General features: G+C 47.4%; 1 protein-coding gene and 2 long non-coding RNA genes across 5 annotated transcripts in view; 1 reads left to right on the plus strand and 2 right to left on the minus strand.

Annotated features, from left to right (window-relative positions):
• TSEN2 (tRNA splicing endonuclease subunit 2) overlaps positions 1-27,480 on the plus strand; it is a 42,223-nt gene that overhangs the window by 1,254 nt on the left and 13,489 nt on the right. For 2 of the 3 annotated variants that reach the window (XM_067755507.1, XM_067755508.1), the window contains exons 2-7: positions 4,734-4,948; positions 6,656-6,737; positions 10,843-10,879; positions 17,460-17,982; positions 19,175-19,252; positions 25,391-25,441. In XM_067755507.1, the coding sequence (XP_067611608.1) occupies positions 4,760-4,948; positions 6,656-6,737; positions 10,843-10,879; positions 17,460-17,982; positions 19,175-19,252; positions 25,391-25,441 (960 nt within the window). In that variant the 5' untranslated portion in view covers positions 4,734-4,759. Of the gene's footprint in view, positions 1-156; positions 3,322-4,733; positions 4,949-6,655; positions 6,738-10,842; positions 10,880-17,459; positions 17,983-19,174; positions 19,253-25,390; positions 25,442-27,480 lie in introns of those variants that run through there. The other variant, XM_067755506.1, reaches the window with a different exon arrangement.
• Positions 14,470-21,421, minus strand: LOC137232762 (uncharacterized). Its single transcript, XR_010947173.1, has 3 exons — positions 21,069-21,421; positions 17,076-17,571; positions 14,470-17,038 (listed from the first exon to the last, which is right to left on the minus strand). It is a non-coding gene; the product is annotated as an uncharacterized lncRNA (long non-coding RNA).
• On the minus strand, positions 23,485-27,034 carry LOC137232763 (uncharacterized). The gene is made up of 4 exons (XR_010947174.1): positions 26,702-27,034; positions 25,875-26,081; positions 24,389-24,897; positions 23,485-24,274 (listed from the first exon to the last, which is right to left on the minus strand). It is a non-coding gene; the product is annotated as an uncharacterized lncRNA (long non-coding RNA).

The raw sequence follows: 27,480 nt of genomic DNA on the forward strand, positions 1-27,480 counted from the left end.
CCACCCCAGACTTTCTGATGTAATTATAGGTAAGGCCTGGGCATTGGAAGTTTCAGAATTTCCCCAGGTGATTCTAAGGGCATCCAAGCCTTGAGAGCCACTGTTATATATGACCCCAGTTTAATTTTCTTAATCTTTTCTTTTAAACTTTTTTTTTTTTTCACTCTGCCCTGCCGAGTGGCTTGTGGGATCATAGTTCCCCAACCAGGGTTGAACCCGGCCCCTCAGCAGTGAACGCATGGAGTCCTAACCACAGGACTGCCAGGGAATTCCCTCTTAATCTTTTCAGTTGTCATTCCCGGCTTGAGAAGCTGCACAGGCATCAAGCCTTCACATCCCAAACCCCCTGACCAATGGCCCAGTCCTTCCTATACATTTGTGTGTGCTTCAGACAGGGGTCCTCTTTGAAGCCAGTCTTCCCACCGTGCCCTGTCTCCCTGCCTTACTGGCCTCTCATCTTCCCAGCTGTGGCGCTGTGGCCAAGTGACCTGCCCTCTCTAAGCCTCCATTTACTCATCTGTGAAATGCGGGTACTGGTACCCACGTGTGTAGCGTTGGCACAGTCGGTGCGTGGCACGTTGTACCTCCAAGTGATGGTGAGCTGTTGTAATTGTACTCACATCCCACATCTCCCGTCATGCTGGTCTCCTATCTTGGCACTGAAGAAACATTTCTGAAATGCCTATTGCAGACACGGAGACTAACAAACTCAATCCTTCCTCCCCTGCTTTGACTTCCCAGTTCCGCACAAGGCAACTCTTCTACGAAACTATGGCACGAGAGATCTTCTGGTTTGTCCTATTGAATTTTTTCAGCTTTATTGAGAGATGATGCATATACCATAAAATTAACCCTTGTGAAATGTACAGTTCAGTGATTTTAATACGTTCAGAGTTATGCAGCCAACACCATCAGTGCAATCTAATTGTAAAGCTTTTTCATCCCTCAGAATAAACCCCATACCTATGGGCAGTCATTCCCCATAGCTCCCTTCCCCCAGCACCTGGCAGCCACTAATCTACTTGGTGTTGCCCTTTGGATTTGCCTGTTCCGGACGTTTCATGTTAATGGTCTTATACAATGTGTGGTCTATTGTGACTGGCTTCTTTCACTCCACATAATGCTCTCAAGGTTCACACACGTTGTAGTCTGTATCAGTACTTCATTCGTCTGTTAATTGCTGATAGTATTCCATTATATGGATATAACCCATTTTGTTGATCCATTCATCTGTTGATGGACCTCTCGGTTGTTTCTACTTTTTGACTATTATGAACAATACTGCTGTAAACATTCATGTACTTATTTATTTATTTATTTATTTTTGGCTGCATTGGGTCTCCGTTGCTGCGCGTGGGCTTTCTCTAGTTGTGGCGAGTGGGGGCTACTCTTCGTTGCGGTGCACAGGCTTTTCATTGCGATGGCTTCTCTTGTTGTGGAGCACGGGCTCTAGGTTCACGGACTTCAGTCGTTGTGGCATGTGGACTCAGTAGTTGTGGCTCCTGGGCTCTGGAGCGCAGGCTCAGTAGTTGTGGCACACGGACTTCGTTGCTCCGCGGCATGTGAGATCCTTCTGGACCAGGGCTCAAACCCGTGTCCCCTGCCTTGGCAGGTAGATTCTTAACCACTGCACCACCAGGGAAGTCCTGTGTACAAATTTTTGTACAAACATGTTTTCAGTTTTCTTTTATCTACCCAGGAGTGGAATTGCTGGGTCATATGGTTACTTAGTGTTTAACATTTGAGTGGCTTCCAGACTGTTTTCTAGTTCTGTTCAATTTGAAGAGGAAGAAACTGGGTTCAGGGAGCTTTACCTGGGGTGTTGAAAGTTACATGATCGTAATGGCAGCTTTGCATATATGGGAGGCCTGCTAAGAGCCAGATTCTTGATGTGCTTCCTGTCTCATGTGCAGAGGTGGCACTAAACCTGGGATTTTGAGGTTTTGTGAAAAACTGGGAATCTTTTGTGGCAGGAACCTTCTGTCCTGCAAACTTGGGTAGGACTACAGAGTTCTTGCCATCAAGTGTCATAGCTCATTTTTGCCTTTTTTTTTTTTGAGAGTGTAATAGCAATCTGAAAGGGAAAATCCTAAACAAATCAGGCAAATTGAAACAGAACTATTTCACTTGTCTGAGAGAATTTAATTGGAAGTTTTTGAAGTTAGCCATTAAAATTTTCTCTTTCTTAAAAATCTCAAATGTAATATATACAAATCAAATACTAACCAGAGATTAAGTTATAAAAGTGCAATGATCGTAAAAGTTCGAATTATTCCTGGAAATCCCTAGAAGGTGCCTCACTAGAGACCCACATCCTGCCTCAAAAAAGCCAATACAAACAACATCATTTTAATTTTTAGAAAAAAATGCCGTTTCTTCAATTGAATGCTCAATGCAGTACAATTGACCCTTGAACAACGCGGGGAGTCAGGGCTCTGACCTTCTCTGCAGTCAAAAATCTGAGCGTAATTTATAGCCGGCCCTCTGTATCCCTGGCTCCTTCACATCCGAGGTTCTGCATCTGCGCCAACTGTGGCTGGTGTAGTACTGTGACATCTACTCTTGAAAAAATCTGCGTGTAAGTGTACCCATGCAGCTAAATCCCATGTTGTTCAGGGGTCAACTGGAGTTGCTTGGGTTGAGTGATAAATGGGCAAGTGAAAATCTACTTAAAATGCCCTTGGGAAGAAATCTTAATTGCCCATTAGCATGTGGTGTACATAGTACTGTTATGAACGCTATATAGCGATATGTGTGTGTGTGTGTGTGTGTGTGTGTATATACGTATACACACACACATAGATGTGTGTAAAATGCATACAGTTGTGCTCATTATTTAATTCCATTGAAGGACTCTTATTTAGAAATTAAATTAGTTTAGCATTTTGCTGCTTGGAATACTTTGGCAATTCTATGGCGGTTCCAACTTGCTGATTCTTACTTTTTATTGTTACTTTTGTAATTGATTTATCAATGTCTCTAACTTCCTTGGTCTTTGTTTTTCTTTGTCCTCATTTAATTCCTCAACATCTTTGGGAGGGTGGATAAAGGAATCATTACACATTGGACAAGGCTTTTGATTTCTTTTTAATGGGCGTAAACCCTTAAAGCCACTCAGCTTCCTGCCTCAGCTTTGGCCGCCTTCGTTGGCTGTTTCAGGCTTGATTACATCCTTTGCCCAACAGGATGCTGGTATTGAGTGCAGGAGGCACCTAAATGATCAGTCGTACGTGTTCCCCTGTGAGGGTTTGGAGCCATGGAGGCTAAACACGTGTGTGATACAGCCCCACTGTATCTTCAAGCACCAGATGTGCTGTCCGTGTAAGTCGGGTCCAGAGCAGGGACTGAGGGTGCAGCAGATTCAGGTCCCCTGTCTCATTCCAGGGCACCTGCCCAATGAGTGGAGCACCTGGCCCAGTCCCCTGCACTGTCTGTGTTTCCCCCTTGCATGTGGTTGAGTTTTCCTGAGTTAAATGCATCTGCTGTGGCTCTCTGTCTTTATCGTACAATGCACTCAACTTGACTTCCTTCCCCCAGCCATTATGGAATTGCAGCCTGTGTGTGTTTTGTCCTTGTTTTGTCTCCTCAGGTTGAGGGTAAGGCCTGGAAGGGAGAGGTACTGGCTTCGCCTTCCTTTCCTCCCTCATAGTGCTGGGCGCATGGTAACTCCATAATTCTCCGTAACCCTTCAGCCCCTAACCTGGGGAAACAGTGAGGCTTCAGACAAGAGGAGGCCTGCCTGTGCTCACAGCGGAACCCAGAGGGAATAGCGTGGCCTTTGGCGTTCAGCAGACCCGGGGTCATCCAGGGCCACCACCCTCCAGGCCTCTGACAACATCTGTCCAACCTGGCTCTGTTTCCTCATCTGTCACACGGTGTTCTTAGTGCTGATAGTAATAGTGCCATAATAGTAATCATAGTGGACGTGCAGAGCACTCAGTGCCGCGTGCCGGGGCTGTTCTAAGCTCCTATGGTCTAAACTATAAGACGGAGTCTGTATTTATCCTTATTTTGCAGATGGGGAAACCGAAGCACAGAGAGATCAAGTAACTTTTGCCCCACGTCACACAGCTGGGCGGTGGTGAAGCCGATTCCCATCCCTGCCCTCTGGCTTGACACTTCCTGCTCTTAGCCACTCATGCTTGGCGCTGAGGAATAGACCCTTAAATGATGACTGCTGCTGCTGCTGTTACTATTATTAATTTACCCGAAAAACTGGGAGATGATTGACCACATGTTTGGAACGTATTTTAAGGTCCTTTTTTGGAAAAGGAGGTGCTCGCTAGATTTACTTCTTTGAGGACAGGGTCCTTTGGGTTTTCTCTTTATATCCCTAGCACCTCTGATGATGGGGAGCCTCTGGTGGGTGCTCGGTAAATGTCTGTCGGCCGCTTGAGAGGCTGGGAGGAATCCTCATGGGCAGAAATCCTCTTGTGCTCGCTGTCAGGAGACCTACAAGTGGCACTGTGACCATGGACGTGTCACTAGGCCTCAGTCTCGTCAGTTGGAATGAGAAATGGTACCACGGCATTGTCGTGGGAAGTAATCGAGATGCCCTAGGTGGGTAGGCTTTGTGCTGCACAAACAAAATCTTCTCGTTACTCTCTTTTTGTTCACTGCTTTGTAAATATTTTTCCCACAGACCACAAGGTTTTCTGAGCCTGGATATAAATGTACTCACATGTTTGGTTGGTACAGTTACTGACTGACTTGTTTCTTTCTCCCTATTACAGTCTTTAAAGAACAGTTACCTTGGAAAATGGCAGAGGCAGTTTTCCGTCCTCCAAAGAGGAAAAGAAGAGTGTATGAGAGCTATGAGTCTCCACTGCCGATCCCTTTCGGTCAGGACTGTGGTCCTAAGAAGGACTTTAGAATATTCCGGGCCGAGATGATAAACAACAACGTGATTGTGAGGAACGCAGAAGATATGGAACAGCTGTATAGGAAGGTATGTGCGGGCAGACTCAGTCCTGCTGCTTCCTAACAGCCCGGAGCCAGCCATTCTCTCCCCATCCACCCCCAGAAACAGACCATGAATGACCCATACGCTTTCCTTGCCGTTTAGTCCAATGTAGGAACAGAATCAGGTGCCCCGAAGCCATAAGCCCAGAGGACAGCTCCCAGCCACAAACCCACATTTCGTCAGTGAAGCTGGGTCAGTGCATTGACCTTTCTTGTTTTTTGATTATTAAAGCAACACATGTTCATTGTAAAAAAAAAAAAAAAAAATTCAAGCAAGTTACAGCAGTGTAATGGGTAAAAAGTAAAGATTTCCCTCCTCTCACTGCCGCTCCATCCCCAGAGGTAACGCAGGATGCAGATTGTTCTGGCGCAGGACAGACCAGATGGGGCTTCAGCAGGGCCTTTGCTCGCTCTCCTGGTTGAGGACCTCTTCTTACGTGAGGACGAGTTCCAGTTTTGGCTTTTTCCATCAGCCATAGGTTTGGGATGAGATTGGAAGCTTGCTTATTTTTTCCCCCATAGCCAATTCAACACTGGAGGCAATATTTTTTTTTTTTTTTGCGGTACGCGGGCCTCTCACTGTTGTGGCCTCTCCCGTTGCGGAGCACAGGCTCCGGACGTACAGGCTCAGCGGCCATGGCTCACGGGCCCAGCCGCTCCGCGGCATGTGGGATCTTCCCGGACCGGGGCACGAACCCGTGTCGCCTGCATCGGCAGGCGGACTCTCAACCACTGCGCCACCAGGGAAGCCCCAATACTGGAGGCATTTTTAAAGCAGCTTTATTGCGCTATAATTTACAGCCATAAAATTCACCCATTGTAAGTGCCCGATGCAATGACTGTAATAAATTCATAGAGCTGTGCCCCCACCATGACAGTCCACTTGTAGAGCGTTCCCCGTGGCCCCAGAAGGCCCCTGATGCTCCCTGCACTTAATCCCTGTCCCCACGCCCAGCCCAGGCACTGCTGATCCACTTCCGGTTTCTGTAATGTGCCTTCTCTAGACATTTTATATAAAATACATGTTGTAGTCACCTTCCCAAAGTGGGATACAGTGGGTGGCACTGACCCCAGTGAGACAGGGGTCTAGGCCAAGGACAACCTCCTCCCCATTCGCGATATGCAGCGTTAAGCAGAGGCTTTGTGAAGCGTCATACACATGATTTATTCTGATTGTCAGTCTGGGCGGAGGGTATAGGGTGTTCATTTTATTATTCTTTCAGTTTTCTATGGGTTTCAATATTTTCAATTTTAAGAAATGGGGGATGGGGGAATCAGTGTTTTTGGAGTCAGCAGGAGGGAGAAGAATAGTACTTCAGTTCTGCGAACAGGAGAATCCGAGAAGCTTTTTGTTCCTCGTGGACTTGGCTCCTGCTTTTAGGCCACTGTTCCTGAACCACGTGTGCAGAGGAGATCCTGCCTCCGCCTGCCCTTCACCTTCAGCTTACCAGACCTGGACTGAGACCACTGCTCACGAGACAAGCAAGGTGCCCTAGAAACTTCCCAGCTCCCTTCAAACGATCGGAGAGAGAAGACGCTAAGATGTTCACTAGTAATCATGAATTATCTATAATCAGAGGGAAGATGTCAAGCTGTGAAGAATGCAGTGACTGTCTTGTTAACTCAAGTAGTTATTCTCCCTCAGCTAAAAAACTGATAACTAAACCTGAACTATTTTTTCTCTTCCCGGAAGGGTTATTTTGGAAAAGGTATCCTGTCCAGAAGCCGTCCAAACTTCACGATTTCAGATCCTAAGCTGGTTGCTAAATGGAAAGGTAAACTTGTGCAACATTCGGTTCTTTTGGCCAATTATCTTTTTCGTCATTTTTAGCTCTAACACCAGATTATACAGTAAAATTCTAGAGGAGAAGTAACATGCCATTGGCAGTTTTACTGGTAAAAATAGCAACTAGAATAATTCTAATCGAGGTGAAAGGGTTCTTATGATTGGTGGAGATGTGTTTCGTCTAATTTCTGGAATTATCAAAAGTGTTATTTAGGCTTTTCTGTTGTTAAGCATTGCTCAGCAGAGTCCTGTGTGTGTGGAAGGCACTAGTAATTAAGTGCCTCCTCACCTGTGTGCAAGGTGGGTTTCATATTTTATTTCTAGAATTGGAATTTACAACAATAACCATGACATCGATGTATTTGTGAAAACATACTAGTGTATATGGTTCCCATCTGCTGTTCCTCTTTAATTTATAAAGCTTTCATCTGGGTGTATTTTTTTAAGGGAGTCTCATGGTAATTACATAACCAACACCAGCAGGTTAAAACAGAGTTAGAAAGGATTTTTAAAAACATTTTATTGCAAGACAAAATACAAATTAAAACTGCACTGAGATACCATTTCAGCAATCAGAGTGACAGAAATCAGAAAGTTTGACAATGTGCCCCATGGGTGAGCCCCTGAGAAGCACTCTCACGTGTTGCTGGTGGGCGTGCAGGTGGTATGGCCATTACGAAGGGGACTTGACTGTCTCAAAAAACCATATATACATTTGCTCCCCCCCATCCTCCTCTCCCCCTAACCCCTGGTAACCTTAATATGCTTTCTGTGTCTTTGATTTTGCCCATTCTAAATATCTCATATAAGTGGAAACCTTTTGTGTCCTTCACCTAGGATAATTTTTTCAAGGTCTATCCATGCTGTCTATCCATATGTTTTCATTTCTCTTCTGTGTATACCTAGGAGTAGACTTGCTGGATCATATGATAATTCTATTTTAATTTTTTGAGGAACCATGAACTGTTTTCCATAACACCTGCTTCATTTCACATTCCCACCAGCAATGCGTAAGGTTTTCCAATTTTTCCACATCCTCACCAACTTGTTCTTTTCTGTTTTTGTTTTTGATGATAGCCATTTTAATGAGTGTGTAGTGGTAAAAGTTTTTAATTTTAATGAAGTCTAATTTATTGTTTTAATTTTTTTTTCTTTTCATGTGCTTTTGGTGTCATACTAGGGAACAATTACCAAATCCAAGCTTGTGTAGATTTTCCCTGTGTTTTCTTCTAAGAGGTTAATAGTTTCAGCTCTTAAGTTTAGGTCTTTGATCTATTTTGATTTAATTTTTCTATGATGTAAGGTATGGGTCCAGCTTCATTGTTTTGCCTGTGGATATCCAGTTGCCCAGTATATGCATTTACTTTTTGTTTTGTTTTTTGTTTTTTTGCGGTATGCGGGCCTCTCACTGTTGTGGCCCCTCCTGTTGCGGAGCACAGGCTCCGGACGCGCAGGCTCAGCGGCCATGGCTCACGGGCTCAGCCGCTCCGCAGCATGTGGGGTCTTCCCGGACCGGGGCACGAACCCGCGTCCCCTGCATCAGCAGGTGGACTCTAAACCACTGCACCACCAGGGAAGCCCCTATGCATTTACTTTTAACCCAGCAATTCCACTTCTGGGAATTTATCTTAAAGATACACTGGCAAAAATATGAAAAGAAAGAGCCCAAGGCTATTCATGGCAACACTGTTTCTAATGTTAAAAGACTGGAAACAACCAAAATGTCCATGGAGGGTGGGGATCCCAGCTGAAGGAACTACAGGACATTCATATAATGACATGCTGTGGAGCTGAGGTAGGAATGGGACATCACTAGGATATATTTCTAAGCAAAGAAAGCAAGGTAAAGGAAAGTATGCTATGGCTTATCTAGAGGGAGGGGAATATAAATATATTTTTGGAATGTAAGGAAGGATAAATCATAGTTTTTTTTAATGCCTATGGGCGAGGGATGGAACAGGATGGAGAGAGAGGTGAGACTATAGGTTTGACCTTGGAACCTTGTAAATGTATTACATGACAACAAGGTGGTGTAGCCACAGAGGAAGCTCTTTTGAGTGACTTTAAAACATGGTAATTTGACTGTTCAGTCCTAATGGGATAGACTTTGTATCTCCTGCCACAGTGATGTTTAACAGACCACCCCCAAATTCAGTGCCTCTCAACAGCAACCAGATTGCTCATTTGAGTTGCCGGGTTTGCTGGGTGGGTCCACTGACCTTGGCTGGATGTGCTCATCCATCTGGTTAGTTATGGATCCACTGGCTGCACTATTAGAAGTCCAGTGATGGATGTAGCTGGACTCACTGGTGTCCGGTTGTCTGTTGGATGGCGGTCAGCTGGTCTAGGATGGCCTCATGTGGGATGAGGCGGGGAGGGTACCGGGTATGTCGTCCTCCGCAGGCCAGCCCGGGCATGTTCTCATGGTGATCGTGGATGTACCGAACCATTTAGAGATGAAGTGATATGAGGGATCTGTTTCAAAATAATCTGGGGGCCAGGGGAATGGGCAGAAGAACAGGTAGAGCACTATTGGCCATGAGTTAATTTCAAGCTGAGTGATGGGAACATGGGAATTCATTACACTGTTCTCTCTACTTTTGTATGTTTTCAATTTTTTCATAGAGTTTTTAAAAGGGAGGAAAAAAATAGAGCAAGTAGCATAATGACCCCGCCTGTCCCCATCACCCAGCTTCAGCAGTTACTAATATTTGGCCCCCCAAAAATAGAAAGTCTTCAAATAGTGTAATGGTCTTAACAGTTGAGAATCTTTTCCTGATCTATGTAGTAACTAAGTTTTAAGTAGGGTAGAAATTTGAAGGAAATGAATTTAGGCCAAGGAAAAAGAGATTAAGGTTGTGGGCTGCCCTCAGGAAGTAGATCTCAAATGTCCATTTCCACATTTTGCCTTCAACCTCATCTTCTACCCCCTCTCCACACACCCTCTTCTACTCGTTGGTACCACGGCCACCTTGGGCTGCCGGCCGATGTGTGAAACTGCCATGCGTTTGCCATCCCCAGCCTTTGTGTATCGTGTCCTCTGCCTTTTTCTCCTGGTCCGCCTGGCGAACTCTTACTCATTCTTCAGAGCCCCACTTGATTACTCCTTCTCCTTTGTGTTTTTTCCTAACCCTTCCAGGTAAAGTAAGCCAGTCCCTTTACAATATGTACTGTCCTTGCTCAAGAAGGGTTAGAATCAGCTTGGGTTAGAGTCAGTCATGTCTGTCTCCCCAACTAGAGTGTGAGTATCTCAAGGAGAGGGGATTTGCTTTATTACCTCTGTATATCTCGTGCTTGGCACATGGAAGGCTGTCAGTAAAACTTGCTAAATTGTAGCTTGTTGTTAAATTACCAGAGGAGGGAGGTCTCCTTAGGTCAAATTATTAAGGAGATAGGAGTCTGTGAACTCACCTCCCTAGGATTCTAAAGCCGAACATCATCAGTTCCAGGCCTTTAGGGCACCAGAGAGGAAGCCGAGTATGGAAAAGGAAAGATGAGCTGCCCAAAGGCAGGGTGAGGGAGGACCAAGACAAAACCCCACTCCGTTAGTGACCTGGTCAACATTTTAAGTGGAAAGACTTTTCCAGCCAGGTGCCCAGAGCTGGAACTAGAGCCTGGAACTCCCAAACCCACATCCAGAGCTAACACCGCCATGAGATCTACTCCAGCATCCCTTTCCTCAGGCGCATGTGAGCAGCTGTCACAGAAGGTGCTTGATGGAACACGGAGAACGGAGGTAAAGTGTGTAACTTTAGGGCTTCGGCACTCTGGCCTAGAAGTTGAGGGCCCGAGCATTCGGAGGTGGCAGAGTTTCCCCTTCCATGCTGCCGCTGCTTAGCTGGAGTGTTGAGAAGGATTCCGAGGCCACATCTGAGCCCAGCAAGGGCCCTGACGGGTCAGCAGCGCCCGCCAGGGCGCGCGTGCAGGGAGTGATGGCGCATAAAGCATCTGTCTGGCTGCTTGGACAGGATTCATTCGACCTTCTAGATGTGAGATGTTGTGAATCTTGAAATTCTTTGTCGTTTCTGGGTTGTCAGTGTTTTCCCCCTTAAGGAAAATTTGTCTAAACTAATAGTACTTCTTTGTTGTTGCAGATGTGAAGACAGACATGCCTGTAATCACGTCAAAAAAGTAAGTCTTGGTGGACTTTGACCTTGGGCGAAATTATGGTTTAAATCAGATCTGTTTTCAGGTAGCCTTTTCTGATGTGGTTGTGCACACCTCTTTTGTGTGTGTGTGGTAGTCGTAGTAGGTGTGTCCTTGAAAATTATGTCTGAATTTAATGTGGATCAAATCATATTTGAATTGTACTAAGTAAGTTTATTTTAAAAAGTAATCGTAAGCCAAAACCTTTGCCAGTTCAATTCCTTCCAAAATATGAACACTAATCCTGTAACATATATTGTCTGTAAGCGCTAAGGTACTTAGGTTTGGAGCTGGCCTCCTGCGCTGTGTGGGCGTCAACAGCCCTGTCCTCTTTCATCGCTCCACGCTTGTGGCGTTGGAGAAAGCCGCTTTCCCAGAGGATCTCACACAGACCACCCACACAGCCACGATCCTTCCTTCCTCTGGGCTTTTGTTTATGCTGTTCGCGTTTCCCAGAACACTTCTCCCTAACCTACCAGGCACGCGTGCTGCTGGCTATTCCTGCACGTCCAGCCTACGTGCCAGTTTCCTGGAGCGTCTCCGCGCCGCCCTTTCCTCCGCTACCGCCGCAGAATCTGCCTTGGCGCCTGTCGCTGTGCCGTACATCACACACTGGACTTAGACTGTCAGTTGTCAGAGGGCGGGGACCATGCCCGGTTCCCCTCTGCAGCGCCGCACCCAGCGCTCCCTTGGTAGGATTTTGTTGAGTAAATGTTCCTCATTCTAAACGCTGGTCGTCCCTGTGGGACAGCTCAAGTTGCAACTCTTCCATGAAGCCTTCTGAAACCGCTCAAGCCTATAGTGGTTCTTCATCTTGCTTCTGACATGTACTGGCAGAATCTGACAGCTCCTTTTCATGCTCTGAAACCCCACGGCCAGGGAGTGCCCAAGAGGCAATGGCACCTGGAAGATCTCAGGGGCTGCTCTGGCCATAGCCGCAGGCTGGGGGACGGCATAGGGCCTGAGAGGACCTGGCCGAGCCCCCGTTCCACTGGGGGCTGCAGTGTAGACAGGCTGCTGCAGCCAACACTAGGATGCAGAAGCCCGTCCCTCAGAACCGCATCCCTATCGGGCTGGCAGGACAGATGACACGGCAGCAAGCCTGTTTGAATATGTGAGGTTCTGGGGGGTGGGGGACTGCTGCCACCCCCCCATCTGAAGGCTAACCCTCGGTAAGCTCTGTAGAATGTGCAACATTCCAGGAATTCTATTGAGCCTTGCGTCAGTTTCCTAGGGCTGCTGTAACAAATGCTGTAACAAAGTACCACAGACTTGGTGATTTGTTGGTTTTTCTTTTTTTTGGCTGCGTCAGGTCTTAGTTGCGGCAGGCAGGATCTTTGGTTGCAGTGCATGGGCTTCTCTCTAGTTGTGGCGCGTGGGCTCTGTAGTTGCGGCACTGGCTCAATAGTTGCAGCGTGCAGTCTCAGTTGCCCCACAGTACGTGGGATCTTAGTTCCCTGACCAGGGATCGAGCAGGCATCCCCTGCATTGCCAGATGGATTCTTAACCACTGGACCGCTAGGGAGGTCCCAAACTTGGCAGTTTAAGAGAACAGAAATTTATTCTCATGGTCTGGAGGCCAGAGGTCCCAAATCAAGGTGTCAGCGGGGCTGTGCTCCCTCAGGAGGCTCTAGGGGAGGGTCCTTCCTGCCTCGTCTTAGCCTCTCGTGGTGGCCAGCAGTCCTTGGCCCTCCTTGGCTTGTAGACACATCACTCCAGTCTTTTCCTCCATCGTCGCATGGTGGTCCGCTTTGTGTGTCTCTGTGTCTGTGTCCAAATTTCCCTTTTTTTGTAAGGACACCAGTTAGTTTGCCCTCATCTTAACTTCATTACATCTGAGAAGACCTGTTTCCAGATAAGGTCCCATTTGCAGGTGCCAAGAGGTAGGACTTCAGCACATCTGACAGTTCTGTCAGGAAAGTATGCCCTCCCCAGCAGCTCCCCCCCATCAATACTTGATTCATCATCAGTTCATAAAACTTGCAGTCACAATCTAAATTTTGTTAAATATTAGAAAAATGGGCTCTTTTTCATACCTTGAGGTTAATTTTCCAACTTAAGTACTTGTTATAATTGTTTATTTCCTCAGAACTTTGGATCCCTCTTTCCAGTGGCTTCACTCTAATTGGCCTTTTTCCAACAGTAGTCGTCCTTGGGTGATGAGAACCTTCCATGTGATCTTTTCTGGACGTGAGCATCCAGACCCTCAGGTGATGCACCTGCGGGCTGAAGATTGCAGGGTTGTGTTCTGGAAGGACCAGCCCTGAGGATGGTACCGGCCCCCTCCTGACCTGTGGTCCTCTCTCCAGCCAGCACTTACTGCGGGTGCCCACGTGTAGGGCACTGGGTAGGTGCTGGAGATACAAGAGGAGGAGAGGTCTCTGTCCTCTTCTCGGGGGTTTAGAGTCCAGTGGGAGGGGAAGAGGAGTAGACAAATGAGCTCTTCTGTGACGCAGATTATGATGGGGTATCGCCATCAGCAGCCGCGTTGTCATAGCCAATCGGTACTGATTCTCCAACAGTGCCGTTACTGGTCCACATGTTTTACCCGTATACTCTCAGCTCGTCTTCTGGAGAAACCTTTGAGGTAGGTGTAGTTGTTTCCATCACGTGCATAGGGAGCCTACAGAGAGCTGCCCGAGAGTTCGTGAGCTCGAACCGGGAAGCACGACTCCGGAGCCTGGGCGGTAATCGCATAGTTGTATGTGCCGGCATTTCTGGGGTGTATTCCATGTAATAGGCACTGTGTTCGTAACAGCTTTGTGGCTTAGCTTTTCATGTCCTCACGTCACCCCTAGGTGGTCAGTTCTGTAATCATCTGTCTTGGACAGCGGAGGAAAGAGCACCTGAGGAGGTTAATTAACTTGCTCAAGGTCAGTACTTGGACCTAAGCAGCCTGCCTCAAAACCGTTTTGCCATGAACTTCCAGGAATAATTAGGCCTCAGTCAGTCAGTAAGAGGTGAAGAAGGATGTTCACTGCAAATGGAAGAGGTGTGCTTGAGGGCAGAGGCACCTGAGAAGCTGAGCCGCATTCACACCGCCCCGCTCGGTGCTCTTGGGGCCCCGGCACGGCTCTGCACCACCAGGCGCTTCGCTGCTTCTCATCGCACCTGCCACCTCCTCCCGCTCTCCCCTCATGTTTTCCAGTTTTTACTTTTTACTCTTCTCTTCCTGCTGCTTCTCCAGCAGTGTTCAGGGTTAATCACAGCAGGACTTTCTAAGGCATTGCCAGCCAATGAGAGGACACCTTCTGCTCTGTGCCCCATTGCCGTGTGTCGATCCCAGGCTGAGTCAGAGGCTTTCTTCCACAGGCTTTAGCAGCCGCTGTTGCATTCAGCTTCCATAAACAAACATCTGAGGTCATCAGAGGCAGGAAAGCGGTGTGATCCCGGCATTTGGCAGAAGAGCAGAAGGTGTCAGATGCTGAGTGGCTCAGCTCAGAGTCACAGAAGAGCCAGCTCCGGAACCCAGATCTGGTACAGTGCTCGACCCGCACGGCTGCCCCTGCTCCCAGAGAGTGATTCTTTAAGGTGTACGTTTCCATCCATTAAAATGTCATTTGTATTTTTAAATGTAATAAGTATTGAGTCGAAATGATTTTATTTTTCAAGTCTCCCCGAAAGATCCCACAGTCATAAAGTAACAAATATTTATTGAACACTTACTATGTGCTGAGCACTTCACATGTCTCATCTCCTTTCATCCTTGCACCGCCCCCTGAGGCAGGTCCAGTTATCCCCGAGCTTTGGAGGGGAGGGCACGTAGCTGGTACGAGAACCTCATGCTCACAGCGAGGACTTGAGCTCACATCTGCCTTGACCACTCTGGTGCTAAGAAGCTGAGCAGGGACCTGTGTGCGTGTGCACTCTCTCTCTCTCTCAGTTCCACGTCTCCTGCTCAAAGTGGGAGCTGTTGAACCTTTAATGCTGTGGTTCTTTCACATATTTTAAATCAGGGAATTTGATGAAAGTTGTGGATCCCTTCCCTAGGAAAATACACATGACACGAAAATTTGTGTTCAGACACAGGAGATTCATAGACCCGTGAAGGCTTCAGCCAATGTTACAGGTGACGTGAAGAGCATATATCTTTCTAGATCCCTCGTATGAAAGTCCTTCTAACTGCACATGAGAGAGGCTGTACCTTTCATGCAGGAGAGGAGACACCCTGCTGCTCTCTGGGCAGCTATATTTTATGCTGATTATAAAAAGGAGCACATACGTGATCCTTATGAGGTAATGGTACTGTTATTTCCATGTTAGGGGTGGGGAAACGGGCACAGAGCAGTTAATTCATTGGCTTTGTCACCCAGTTACGAGGGATAGCGTAAGGGCTGAACACAAAACGTGCAGGACCAGAGTCCACGTGTGTAATCGCTGCCCCGTCCTGCCTTGTAGGTGTAGAGCAGCCTTGCCAGGTCTTAATCTTTGCATCTAAGATACAGTCCCCAGTGTATAGGGCTGCATGCTTATCCCCCCGTGTAGGATAAGCAGGGTGTGGACAGCTTGGAGATTGTTCTGATGAATCAGGGTTAATCAACCACAGGTCTCTTTTTTAAAAACAGCAGAATGGGACTTCCCTGGTGGCACAGCGGTTAAGAATCCGCCTGCCAAGGCAGGGGACACGGGTTCAAGCCCTGGTCTGGGAAGATCCCGCATGCCGCAGAGCAAGTAAGCCCATGCGCCGCAACTACTGAGCCTGTACTCTATAGCCCACGAGCTACAACTACTGAAGCCTGTGTGCCACATCTACTGAAGCCCATGCACCTAGAGCCCGTGCTTGGCAACGAGAGGCCACCACAATGAGAAGCCCACGCACTACAGTGAAGAGCAGCCCCCGCTCACTGCAACTAGAGAAAGCCCGCGTGCAGCAACGAAGATCCAATGTAGCCAAAAATAAAATAAATAAATTTATTTAAAAAAAACAGAAGCCAGCTTCCTTGCTTCACTGTGTGTAATTATCAGTCTATAGACTATGACGTATCCCATCATATCCGTACACAGGCAGGATACTCAAGGTAGAGAGAAAAGTGACATCTCTTCCCACAGCCACGTGTTGTCTTCGATGCTTTGCAGACTGATTGCTGTAGGTGGAGGCGAAAAGTGCTTGAGTTTTGCAATGTCTTTCGCCTCTGCGGATCAGATTCCACACACGTGTGGCATCTTATGTCACATGACGCAGCCCAGCAGCCTTGTCAGGTGTTGACGCTGCTGCAGTAGGCAGAATCCTTTTGTCTTGCCTGTAACTTTTTGTAACTTGGGAAGTGTTCAGGGCTTGCCTTCGAGTTTCAGAAACTAAGCATGTATTTTCTCATTAAAATATACTTTGAAAATTATGGAAAAAAGGGCCATTTCTTATTAAGATGCTTGGGTGTATGTAACTGTAATCATTTCTTTCCATACACGGTGGAGACATTAGTAAGTACTGTACGGTGAAAAATGTTTATTAAAATTCTCATTTTGCTTTCCAATACTAAACAAAGACTTTTTGCTATGACTGAGATACATATCTGAAAACATGATAACCAAAACTGAAAATAATGCAAAACAAACCCTGACAAAGGATGGCCATTTTCTCTTTAAATTTACCTAAATCATTTGGTCCACCAGTTTTAAATTACATAAATTTTCATACTTTGTTAAACTGGGGTCATTTTTTTTCAAATTAAGCAAATTAGATGAAGCTGTGTAATAAAAACAAAAAGTAATAGGGCTTCCCTGGTGGCGCAGTGGTTAAGAATCCACCTGCTGGGCTTCCCTGGTGGCGCAGTGGTTGAGAATCTGCCTGCTAATGCAGGGGACACGGGTTCGAGCCCTGGTCTGGGAGGATCTCACATGCAGCAGAGCAACTAGGCCCGTGAGCCACAACTACTGAGCCTGCGCGTCGAGCCTGTGCTCCGCAACAAGACAGGCCGCGATAGTGAGAGGCCCACGCACCGCGATGAAGAGTGGACTCCGCTTGCCACAAGTAGAGAAAGCCCTGGCACAGAAACAAAGACTCAACACAGCAAAAATAAATAGGTTAAAAAAAAAAAAGAATCCACCTGCCAATGCAGGGGACACGGGTTCGATCCCTGATCCAGGAAGATCCCACATGCCACAGAACAACTAAGCCTGTGTGCCACAACTACTAAGCCTGCACACCTAGAGCCCGCGAGCCACAACTACTAAGCCTGCACACCTAGAGCCCGCGAGCCACAACTACTGAGCCTGCATGCCTAGAGCTTGTGCTCCGCAACAAGAGAAGCCACCGCAATGAGAAGCCTGCGCACCGCAACGAAGAGTAGCCCCTTCTCGCCACAACTAGAGAAAGCCCGCATGCGGCAACAAAGACCCAACACAGCCAAAGATAAATAAAATAAAGAATTTCTTTTAAAAAGTAGTAGATAATTATTGCAGAGCAGTTAGAAAATGCAAAAAAGTATAAAGAAAACAACCTACAGCCCATCGTTGAGAAGAACTATAGACATTTTGGCATACCGCCTTCCCATCTTTATCACACATTCTGCTGTCTTGTAAATATTGAAATTTAAGTGTTGTTACTAACAGAATTTCTACTTTGCAGGTATCAGCGTAGCGTGGAATGGGCCACAAACCTCATGCGAAGACAAGGCCAGGATGAGAGCACAGTGCGTAGACTCCTTGAGGATTACACAAAGCCCCTTCAGCATCTTTGTCTGCAGAGGAATGAAGAGGTCCAGTTGTGTAATGAGCTGGACTCTGAAATGGTTTCCAAAACGGAAGGCACAGCAGATAGAGAGAAACTTTCTGCCATGAATGGGGTTGCAGGAAAGTCACACGATCTGGAGGATCCCAGCAAGCGATCAGACTGCCTGCATGACTCCAGGCCTGACCCGATACCTACCCACGGCTCGGGTGAACATGTGGCGGAGGTCACCGCTCCTCTGCCCCATGTGCACTGGGGCAAACAGGATGTTCTCCTCCCGCCCTCTGGTGCTCAGCCTGGGGACAGCAGCCAACGAGCGGGTCTGGTCCTGGCCAGAGAGAGAGGGCCTGAGCATCACTGCGTGCTGGTGGAGGAAGTCGTGTGTGACGTGAGTGAGAGGGAAGACGCCTCAGGTGGGAACGTAAGTAGAAGGAGAGAGATCACCTCCTCCAGAGCCATCTGTGTCTGACCCAGAGGAGATGCTGGCCAACAGGGACGTCCCTTACTCGGAGCTGGTAGCAGGCCCGTGTTCAGCACCCGGGACGTGTGAGAGCTGGTGCAGGACACACACTGCAGACCCTCCAAGGGCACCAGCCAGCCCTGGGTCCCAGCCCTGAGGGCTCAGTAGTCGTGAGGGCTGTTTCAACTGAAACTTCAAAGTCTGTGAATAGCTTAACTTTAAAAAATATATGAATATATATATATAATATTTAAATAACATATATCTGTAATACATAACATATAAAGTAACGCAGGTCCAGTAACATTCTCTCCCTTGCCAGGGAGAGGAAGAAATGCAACGGTAGTTACGCAGTCTTGGGTGTAGCGGTGGGCAGGGGCTCAGGTGGGGAGGGCAGGGGCTCAGGTGGGGAGGGCAGCCCTCACAGGAGGAGGCTGGGGCACAGAACTAGATCCATTTCATTCAGGGACCTACAAGATAGTTGCCCCAGCAACATCTGTAGCAGCTAAAAGTGAGAAACAGTCTAATAGTTAAATAGCATGAGAAACACCCGTTTGAAGAAATATCTCGCCTTTAGAGTGGAGTTTATGAAATCTCATTAAGAACGTGGCATATGCTTGGGAAGTGCAGTTGGGTGAAAAAATACAACACATAAAACTGACCAACAAAATGATCACAACTGCAGGAAAAGTTCATGGGCGATAAAAGAAAGGAACTAAGTCAAAATGTTAATACAGTTGACCCTTGAACAACATGGGTTTGAATGTGGGTCCCCTTACGAAAGGATTTTTTTCCGTAGTAAATACCGTACTGCTGCACGACCTGCGGTTAGTTGAATCTGCAGATAGGAAAGAACGCAGACGTGGAGGGCCAGGGCCGGCTGTGAGTTACACGCAGACCTTCGACTGCCCGGAGTCAGCACCTCAGCCCCCTTGTTGTTCAAGGGTCAGCTGTAGTAGAAAAACGAAAACTTATTTTTCTACATAAATAATAAATTATTTTTCTACATAAATAAATTATTTTTTAACCGGATTAATCCAACAAATGTGAATCGGGGAAATTTAGAAGAAAACGTTCGTTTTAAAATGCGCCCTCCTCCAGGTAACATGTAGTGCTTCCATTTGTTCTGTATATATTTTATTTTTCTCTTCAGATGTCGCCCAAAAAGAGACTGATATGCAGAAGAAATCCATTTAGGATCTTTGAGTACTTGCAGCTCAGCCTGGAAGAGGTATGTTCCCAGCATGTCGTCTTCTCAGCTGTCGGTCTCTGGGCCCGGGCAATGCCACGTAGATGAGTCCACCTCAAAATGCAGTTCCGCGTGCAGTCCAGTACTGAGGTCGCCGCAGGCAGAGTCCACATGCAGTGAAATGCCTACATTTCACTCCTCGGCCTTCATTTCATCGATTCTAAGATGTCCATTTAGGGCGGGCCTGCCCCGTATCATCCCACAGAGGTTTCAAGGGGGTTGTCTGAGCACTTCTTTTCACATCAAGGTTTCAGATTGTCCAGATACTGTGTTACTAAGTTTTAGCAGCTTCTAAAAAACATACAGGTTTATTGAGACACCGAGCACATACCGTACCATTCATTCATTTAAAGTGTGTAGTGGGTTTTAGCATATTCATGGAGTTTCACCAGCTTTTCACAGGCTTCGATGCAGGCCCCGAGTCATGTAGCGACTGCTAATTACGTAAATGGATTCTAGGTATTTCCTTCTGCAGAATTACTAACACGTGTTCCCTTTACTGCGTTCTCAAAAGTTGCTGCAAGTGGCTTTCTGAACCTGCCTTATATTTTCCGTCTGATTTGGGGCTCCTCTGTCCTGTGTTCACGCGGCCATCAGTCCCCCCTTTTTTGCTTATGTCTGTACTGTACCCGATTTTGACGACAGCGCCCCTTCCTCTGTCTCCTGTCCTTGGCTGTGCCCTTCTGCAGGGGTGCTCCTGCCTGTCCGGAGGCTCCTGCAGCAGCTAGCTCAGTGCTTGGCGTATCTGTTGGTCTCAGGCAGTGCTTGTTGAAAGCGTCCACGCTGGTCATTTCATAGATGTGTTCACAGAGAAGTGACTGTGTCTCCGTATTCTCTTCACCTGCTAGGCTGTGCTGCCTTCCTTGCAGTGAGGCCAGCGGTACAAAGAACGGGCTCTCAGAGCAGGAAAGGATGTTGGGATTTATTTACTTCATCTCCTCAGTTTACAAATGAGACAGCTTAGTCTGCTGTGGAACACAGTAGCCACTAGCCGCATGTGACTGTTGAAACTAATTAAAATTGTGCAAAATTAAAAATCCTTTTCTCGGTTGTGCCAGCCACGTTTCAGACGCTCAGCAGGCCCCCGTGGCTACTCTGTTGGACAGCGCTGGCGACACCATCCTCTAGGTCCTTGACTTCTCTGAGCCTCAGATTTCTGCTCTGTAAGATGAGGGTGATGTAACACCTTGTTCATAATACGTTCTGGAATTAAGTAGTGCACGTGACGGCTTCAGCACCGTGCCTGGTGTATCGTAGATGCTCAGTAAGCATTGTGCTTGCTGTTTCTGTCATTACCATCGTTATTAAGTCACTTGTAAAAGCTACTTAGTGGCTGCTTGGAACTCTTCCTTTTGCAATCAGTGTTTAGCAAAAAGATTACCAGGGACTTGCTATGTGCCGGGCACTGGGCTGAGTACTAACGGTACAGAGAGAAGCAGAATGTGGCTCTGGTCCTAAGAGAGCCACAAATTGCAGTTCAGTGTGACGGACACCGTGTGGTGTGTGGGCTGTGACTGCTCCTCTTGTACCCCACGTCTGACATCTGTGAGGCGCTTGATAATTATTTGTTAAGTGGATGTGTACAAGGTGGGATGGGCACAGAAACTGGTGGGCTCCAAAGGGATGCGAGCCACCTGGAAAGACTTTACAGGGTTGGTGGTACCTGCAGGTGTTACAGGGTAAATAGGGGATTGCCACGTGGACATAGGACGGCAGGCCCTTGCATGCAGCATGGTCCCAGAAGCGGCCGCCCAGGAGGGGAGATCACGGAGGGCGCGTCTATGAGTAGGGGTCTGACCTGGTCCTGGTGGCACCGGGGCACTGCAGGCGGCTGTGCAGGGGAGTGGCAGGGACCGGAGCTGGCATCCGGGTGAGGGCAGGCTAGAGGGCTGAGCCGTCAGGAGGCAGCCAGCCTCTCAGCTGTAGGGGCAGCAGCAGCGGGCGGAGGGAGAGGATTCGGTGTCAGAAGCTGGGGGCCCAGCCTCACTGCTCCAGGCGGGGACCAGCTGTTGCTTTTCACTGACTGTGTTGCTCCCTCCTCCCACACACCCGCTGAAGAAATGCCACAGTAATGGAAGGCAGGAGGCGAGGTGGTGCTTGTTCTTGGAGGCCACTCGGTTCCTGAGAACATTCCAGAGACGTGTTGCAGAAGTTTCCAGGGAGCGTGCAGTTAGGCCTGGCTCCGCTTCCCAGCTCTGTTTTGGCAGGTTTCCTTGGATGAATCACCCGTGTTTGGTGGTACCACCCATACAGTGTAACATGTTTCCATAAATGGCCCTCAGGAACACGGGCAGCCCTGCTGTGGTGATTCAAAGCGGTTCTTAGGTTTTGAGAATGGTAACAGCGAGCTGACTGAGAGATCTGTCTCTGAGAGCTGTTTTTCATTTCAACGCTTCAGGCCCTGACCGGATTTAGTGACAGGACATTAAACCATCATGAAGCTCATCCGTCCATCTTATTAGTATTATCACAGTAAAAACTTACTCATGAGATTTCGAGGGTCTAGTCTCCAGCCTCCACAGACCTCCCCGGTCTGCTGATGACTTAATTCTAAATAAAGCCAACTCCGTTGGATTAAGATTCTCCCCATGTATAATAAGTGCCTAAGAGCAGCTTGCAGAGGTTCATAAAAGCTATTTTAGGCCAATTATAAACGAGGCTTTGGTTTCATCAGTTCTTAGGGAAATGTGTGTTTGCTAATAATGGAAAGTTTCTGAAGAACTTAGATTCTTATGGACACCAGGAGGTCATCTCTTCCTAGGCAAGGACTGGATTGAACCTTTCCCAGCTACAGTGTCTTCTTAGAAAGGCAGGGAAACGAAATGAATTGAGCAGTTAGGTGCTTTGCATGCTTTGGGGCGGGGGGCGGGGGGCGCTGTGCCTTGCGGTCTGTGAGATCTTAGTTCCCCGACCAGGGATTGAACTTGGGCCACGGCAGTGAAAGCACCTCCTAACCACTGGACCACCAGGGAACTCCCAGCATGGTCTTTGTAAGTCTTCAGGAAATCTAACCTCATTAAGTCTTTAAGAAGGCTTGATCATCCCCATTTTCTAGATGAGGTGGGAGGGTTTAAGTGATCCTTCCAAGCTAACGAGATTTCAGCCCAGGTCTGCTTATCTCAGAGGATCTTCCTGTTCTACCACTGTGAACCCAGAAGGGAAAGTTGAGGGAAAACGAAAGGAAAAGAAGGACTTGGCTTTTTGAGGAACCACCTTTTCTTTTCTGTTGCACCTTTTGGCCACCATCTGCGTCCATCTGAAAAAGCAGTGTGTTGCGTTAATAAGTAGTGGGCCCCAGGAGAGCAAGCAGCAGGCTGTCACCAGGAGCTAGAGGGGAAGCAGGACAGTGTCCACCCCGAGGAAACGGAGCTGGGAGACCTGCCCTGGGCAGCCTGGCCACGTGCTCCAGACCATGGGCGGGATCCACACCTGCTTCTTTATTCTTTCAGCACAAGCATTGAGCCCCTTCTAGGTCAAGGGCACGGCAGGCAGAGTTTCTGTCTCACAGAGTTTACATTCTAGCTGGAGAGACACACGTAAGAAAGATACTTTCAGGCGAACGTAAATGCTCTGAGGAAGTCGATCGGAACGGGGTCACACAAACTGGGTGGTCAGCGAGGAGCTCTCTGAGGAGGGACCTTTGACTCCGGGTGTGGGAGCAGCAGTTACAAAGGCGAAGGCAGGAGTGAGCTCAGTGTGTCCGGGGACGGAAGTGAAGCGACCATCTAGGGAGAGCGCTGGGCGAGTGCCACGAGACGCCTGGGAGCCAGGGGCCTTCACGTGCTGAGAAGGTAGCTCGGGCTGCCCTAGGGGACGGGCTGCGGGGACGGGCTGCGGGGCCGGAGCACAGAGGCCTTCGCAGAAGTCCAGGTGCGAGGTGGCGGCGGCCAGGATCAGGGCGCTGGACCCAGAGAAGCGGGCCTGGCAGGTAACCACCTGCATCTTCAGAGAAGCTCTCGATTTGGATCTGGGTAGAACTAAAGTAGTTCTCAGGGACTTCCCTGGTGGCGCAGTGGTTAAGAATCCACCTGCCAGTGCAGGGGACATGGGTTCGAGCCCTGGTCTGGGAAGATCCCGTATGCCTTGGAGCAACTAAGCCTGTGCACCACAACTACTGAGCCTGCTCTCTAGAGCCCCCGAGCCACAACGACTAAGCCCACGTACCACAACTACTGAGCCCGTGTGCCACAACTGCTGAAGCCCATGCGCCTAGAGCCTGTGCTCCACAAGAGAAGCCACCACAATGAGAAACCCGCGCACCGCAAGGAAGAGTAGCCCCTGCTCGCCACAACTAGAGAAAAGCCCACGCACAGCAACGAAGACCAAACACAGCCAAAAATCAATCAATCAATAAAATTTAATAAATAAATAAAGTAGTCCTCAAACCACATGTACTCTTAAAAATTATAGAAGGACCCCAAGGAGCATTTTTACGTGGGTTATATGTCAGTGTTTACCAAATTATACATTAAAATGAAAACTTAAATATGTGTTTATTAACTCATTTTAAATTAATGATAATAAACCCACTATACATTAACATAAATAATATTTTTATTTAAAATAACTATTCTTTCAAAACAAAACAAATACAGTGAAAAGAGTGGCATTGTTTTTCATTTTGGCAAAGACTTTAAGGTCTGGCTTAAGAGAAGTCCCCTGGATTCTCACATCTGCTGCTGCGCTCAGTCTGTTGTGGTGTCACGTGTCTTGGAGCCTCTGGGAAGAATGAGTATGAACAAGGCCAATAATGCCTTGATCACACAAAATGGTTTTGACTTTGAGAGCTCCTGCAAGGGTCATGGGGACCCCAGGATCCCCAGACTGACCACACTTAAAGGACCACTGCTGTAAAGAGAAGTGTCATCAGGTGGCCAGGAGAGGATGACGGTGGGGTGGATTAGGGCAATTCCTGAGGGTCAGGACGGTGTTTCCTTAGCAGGACCTTGTCACTGCTTGAAAGCCCTGCACCTTCACAGCCTGTGTACACTTGAGTCCTGAGCCCTGGGCGGGGAGGAAAAAAGCCATCAGCACCACTGTGGTGGAGCAGAAGCCTGAGGGCTCAGGGCAGGGACCACCTTCCTGCTGCCACCTGCACCAGAGGCCCCTCCAGGATACCTGAAATCTCATCTTCCATCCTCATGTTAAAAAAGAAAGTAGTTGGGCTTCCCTGGTGGCGCAGTGGTTGAGAGTCCGCCTGCCGATGCAGAGGATGCGGGTTCGTGCCCCAGTCCGGGAAAGATCCCACGTGCCGCGGAGCGGCTGGGCCCGTGAGCCATGGCCACTGAGCCTGCGCGTCCGGAGCCTGTGCTCCGCAACTGGAGAGGCCACAACAGTGAGAGGCCCGTGTACCGCAAAAAAAAGACAGTAGCATTTAGAGCCACCATTTCTTCGTCATTGACTACTACAGACCAGCCTCACCTGAGCTGTTCAGACATCAGCGCAGATCCTAATCCCCTTGTACAGGCAGAGCCAACACCGGGGCCTGTTTGCTGTTGTCAGTGCTTGGCATTGTCTTGTTTTTGTCAGAAGGTTATTTTTATTTCCACGTCAGTGTGATTTTACTCAGCTGGGCCCGACCTTGTCTGCCGTTCCTCTTGCCTCCCCACGTGAGTGAAACATGGTGCCTTTCAATGAAGTTAATGGAAGATGGGGTTTACTCGATCGGAAATCACTTTACAGCAAGAGTGACCAAGAAACTCATTTGGTTTACACAAACCAAGTCTGCGTTGCCCACTTTCCACAATTTTCTACTTATTTTTTTCTATAAATTTTTTTCTCACTTTAGTAAGGTCATTTGACAGAGGAAAATCCAATGAGCACAGGTTTCTATTGTTGTTGCTATTTACATCGTTTTTCAGTTTAGCCGTGTGTTTTTATAAAGAAAAAATACATGGAAAATTTCATAGAAATGTGTTGTACTGATTCTAAACCATTTTATGACATTCATATTTTAATCCTTGAAATTTGAATGAACCATTTATGTTTAAAAATATGTGACCATTTGGATGGTGATAAGGACATTAATTTGTATTTAACGCAAAGAGAAATCAGTCTGTAAAATAATTTCTCAACGTGGCACAGTTTCTGATGAGCATTTTCTGCTTGCTCTGTTTTTAGGCCTTCTTCCTGGTCTATGCTCTGGGATGTCTAAGTATCTACTATGAGAAGGTAAGATGTTTTATTCAGACCCAGTCCACTTAAAATTTCCCTGATGTTAAAAGCAGGTTGTAGTAATTTCCATATTGCTGTAATACAAATGTGTCCACTTTCACTGGATAAAATTGGAATTGAATTTTTTCTCTAAGTTTAGGCTTTGGGTCCTGAATTGGGATTGTTCAGGCAAAAGCCAGCTTTGACCCTTTCAGACTGAATTTCATTCCCAGAGACTAGGAGGATAGCAGTATCTTCTGTAACGATCAGGAAATCTGTCAGAGCGGTACCAAAAATTAACAGCAAAAATAGAAACTACCCGTGTTTTAGCACCTGCTTCGGTAAAGGCGGTAAGTTAGGAACTTTATATGCAGTACTTCTAGTCCTCAACTTGCGCCTGTAAAGACTTTTATAGACGAGGTAACTGAGGCTGAGGAAACACGTAACTCACCCAGGGTCACACAGCTGGTCTGGTTAGAATTAGTATTTGAACCTATGTCAGGACAGCTCCAAAGCCCATGATTTTGTGCTGTATCCTGCTGCCCTTAGCAGAACGTTAATCCCAGTGCTTGCCTCCTGGTAGAGGAATTGGGTGGAAGGCGAGACTTCACCGTACACTTTTGTACTTCTTGAATTTTCGCCCATGTGAATACAATACCTGTTCAAAATAAGTCACGTGAAATTAAAATTAAGATGAAAAAGGTAAGCAGAACATTAGAACAGAGAAAATACATTTTATTCTGTTGTTGGGGGTACGTATTTTGTCATTCATCCGCTTCTAACTGTGTAAGTCCCCTTCATGAGTATCCCAGTGGTTTGGAAACGGGTTTCTGGCTGACGGGTGACCCATTGTCTGAGAGGGGGGCCGTCCTTAGCCCACCCCACCTCCTTCCCTGGGCCTTCACTGACATTTGTCGGGGCGTTCCAGCTGCTCTGTAGAACCCTCAGCCTCTGAAACTCGGTGGGCTGTCCAAGCCGGAAGTTCAGCCTTCTCCACGAGACTGTTGCTTGTTTTGGAGGGGGGTGGATTTCAAGACCACACACATATGGAGTTTCCACCTTAGGAACAACCGGTTGTTTTGTTTTGTTTTGTTTTTTTTAAAGGAGAAAAGAAAAAACAAAAAAAACCCCAACTCTAGCTCATACTTATGGTGTTAAAATCTCAGACTGAGACAAACTGAGCAAGTCTCATTGAGTGACCGATCCGTAAACCAACTAACTGAAGGACTGGCCGTTTTAGTCAGCACTGAAATGAAGCGGAAAACCTTCCAAACTTACCTGGTCTTTCCTGTTGTGTTTTTGTGTTGGCACATCAGAATGTTCTCTGAACCGTTCTCAGCGTCTTCAAGTCCGACCTTAGAAACAAAATTCCCTTTGAAGCAGTTGGATTACTAACTTGTGCCTTGCAATAAATGTTCTAGTTTCAAAGACTAAATGGAACATGTTTTTGTAAAAATGTTACAGAATTATTTTTGGCTTTTCTGAATATGGCCTGACAAACCGCAGCTGCCCATTAGGGTCTGTGCGTGCTACAACGTGCGCCCTCTGGCTTTGGTGGACGCCCGGCCCGCCCCCATTCCTCTGCCTGGACTGTTCTCCCACCAGCAGCCCCTCCGCTGCCCTCCCCCGCTTCGCTTGTCTGTTACCAGCCTGCAGGGTTGCTGTCTCAAGGGGGCCTCTCACAGGTCCTCTGGGGCAGTGCTGTCCAGTAGAAACATGATGGGAGCCTCAGATGGGAGCCACATGCATAGTTTTCAATTTTCTGGTAGACACATTAAAAAGCTTTTTTTTTAAGTCAGCTGAAATTGATTTGCATTATTTACATAGTATATTTAACCCAACATATTTAAAATTGCTGGGATAATTTATATTCTTTTTTTCATTCTCAGTTTTGAAATTCAGTGTTTTTTTAACACTGGCAACACATCTAAGTTCAGAGGAGTGGCTGGCTGCCGCCACACTGGATAGCGCGGGTCTGGATCTTGTGGTTAAACCCTTTGTCATGGGCACCGTGTTTGTTTATCTTCTGCTCACACTTAGTATAGATGTTGTTGATT

The sequence above is a fragment of the Pseudorca crassidens genome, chromosome 10 (assembly GCF_039906515.1).
Source record: "Pseudorca crassidens isolate mPseCra1 chromosome 10, mPseCra1.hap1, whole genome shotgun sequence".
Taxonomy (NCBI): Eukaryota; Metazoa; Chordata; class Mammalia; order Artiodactyla; family Delphinidae; genus Pseudorca; species Pseudorca crassidens.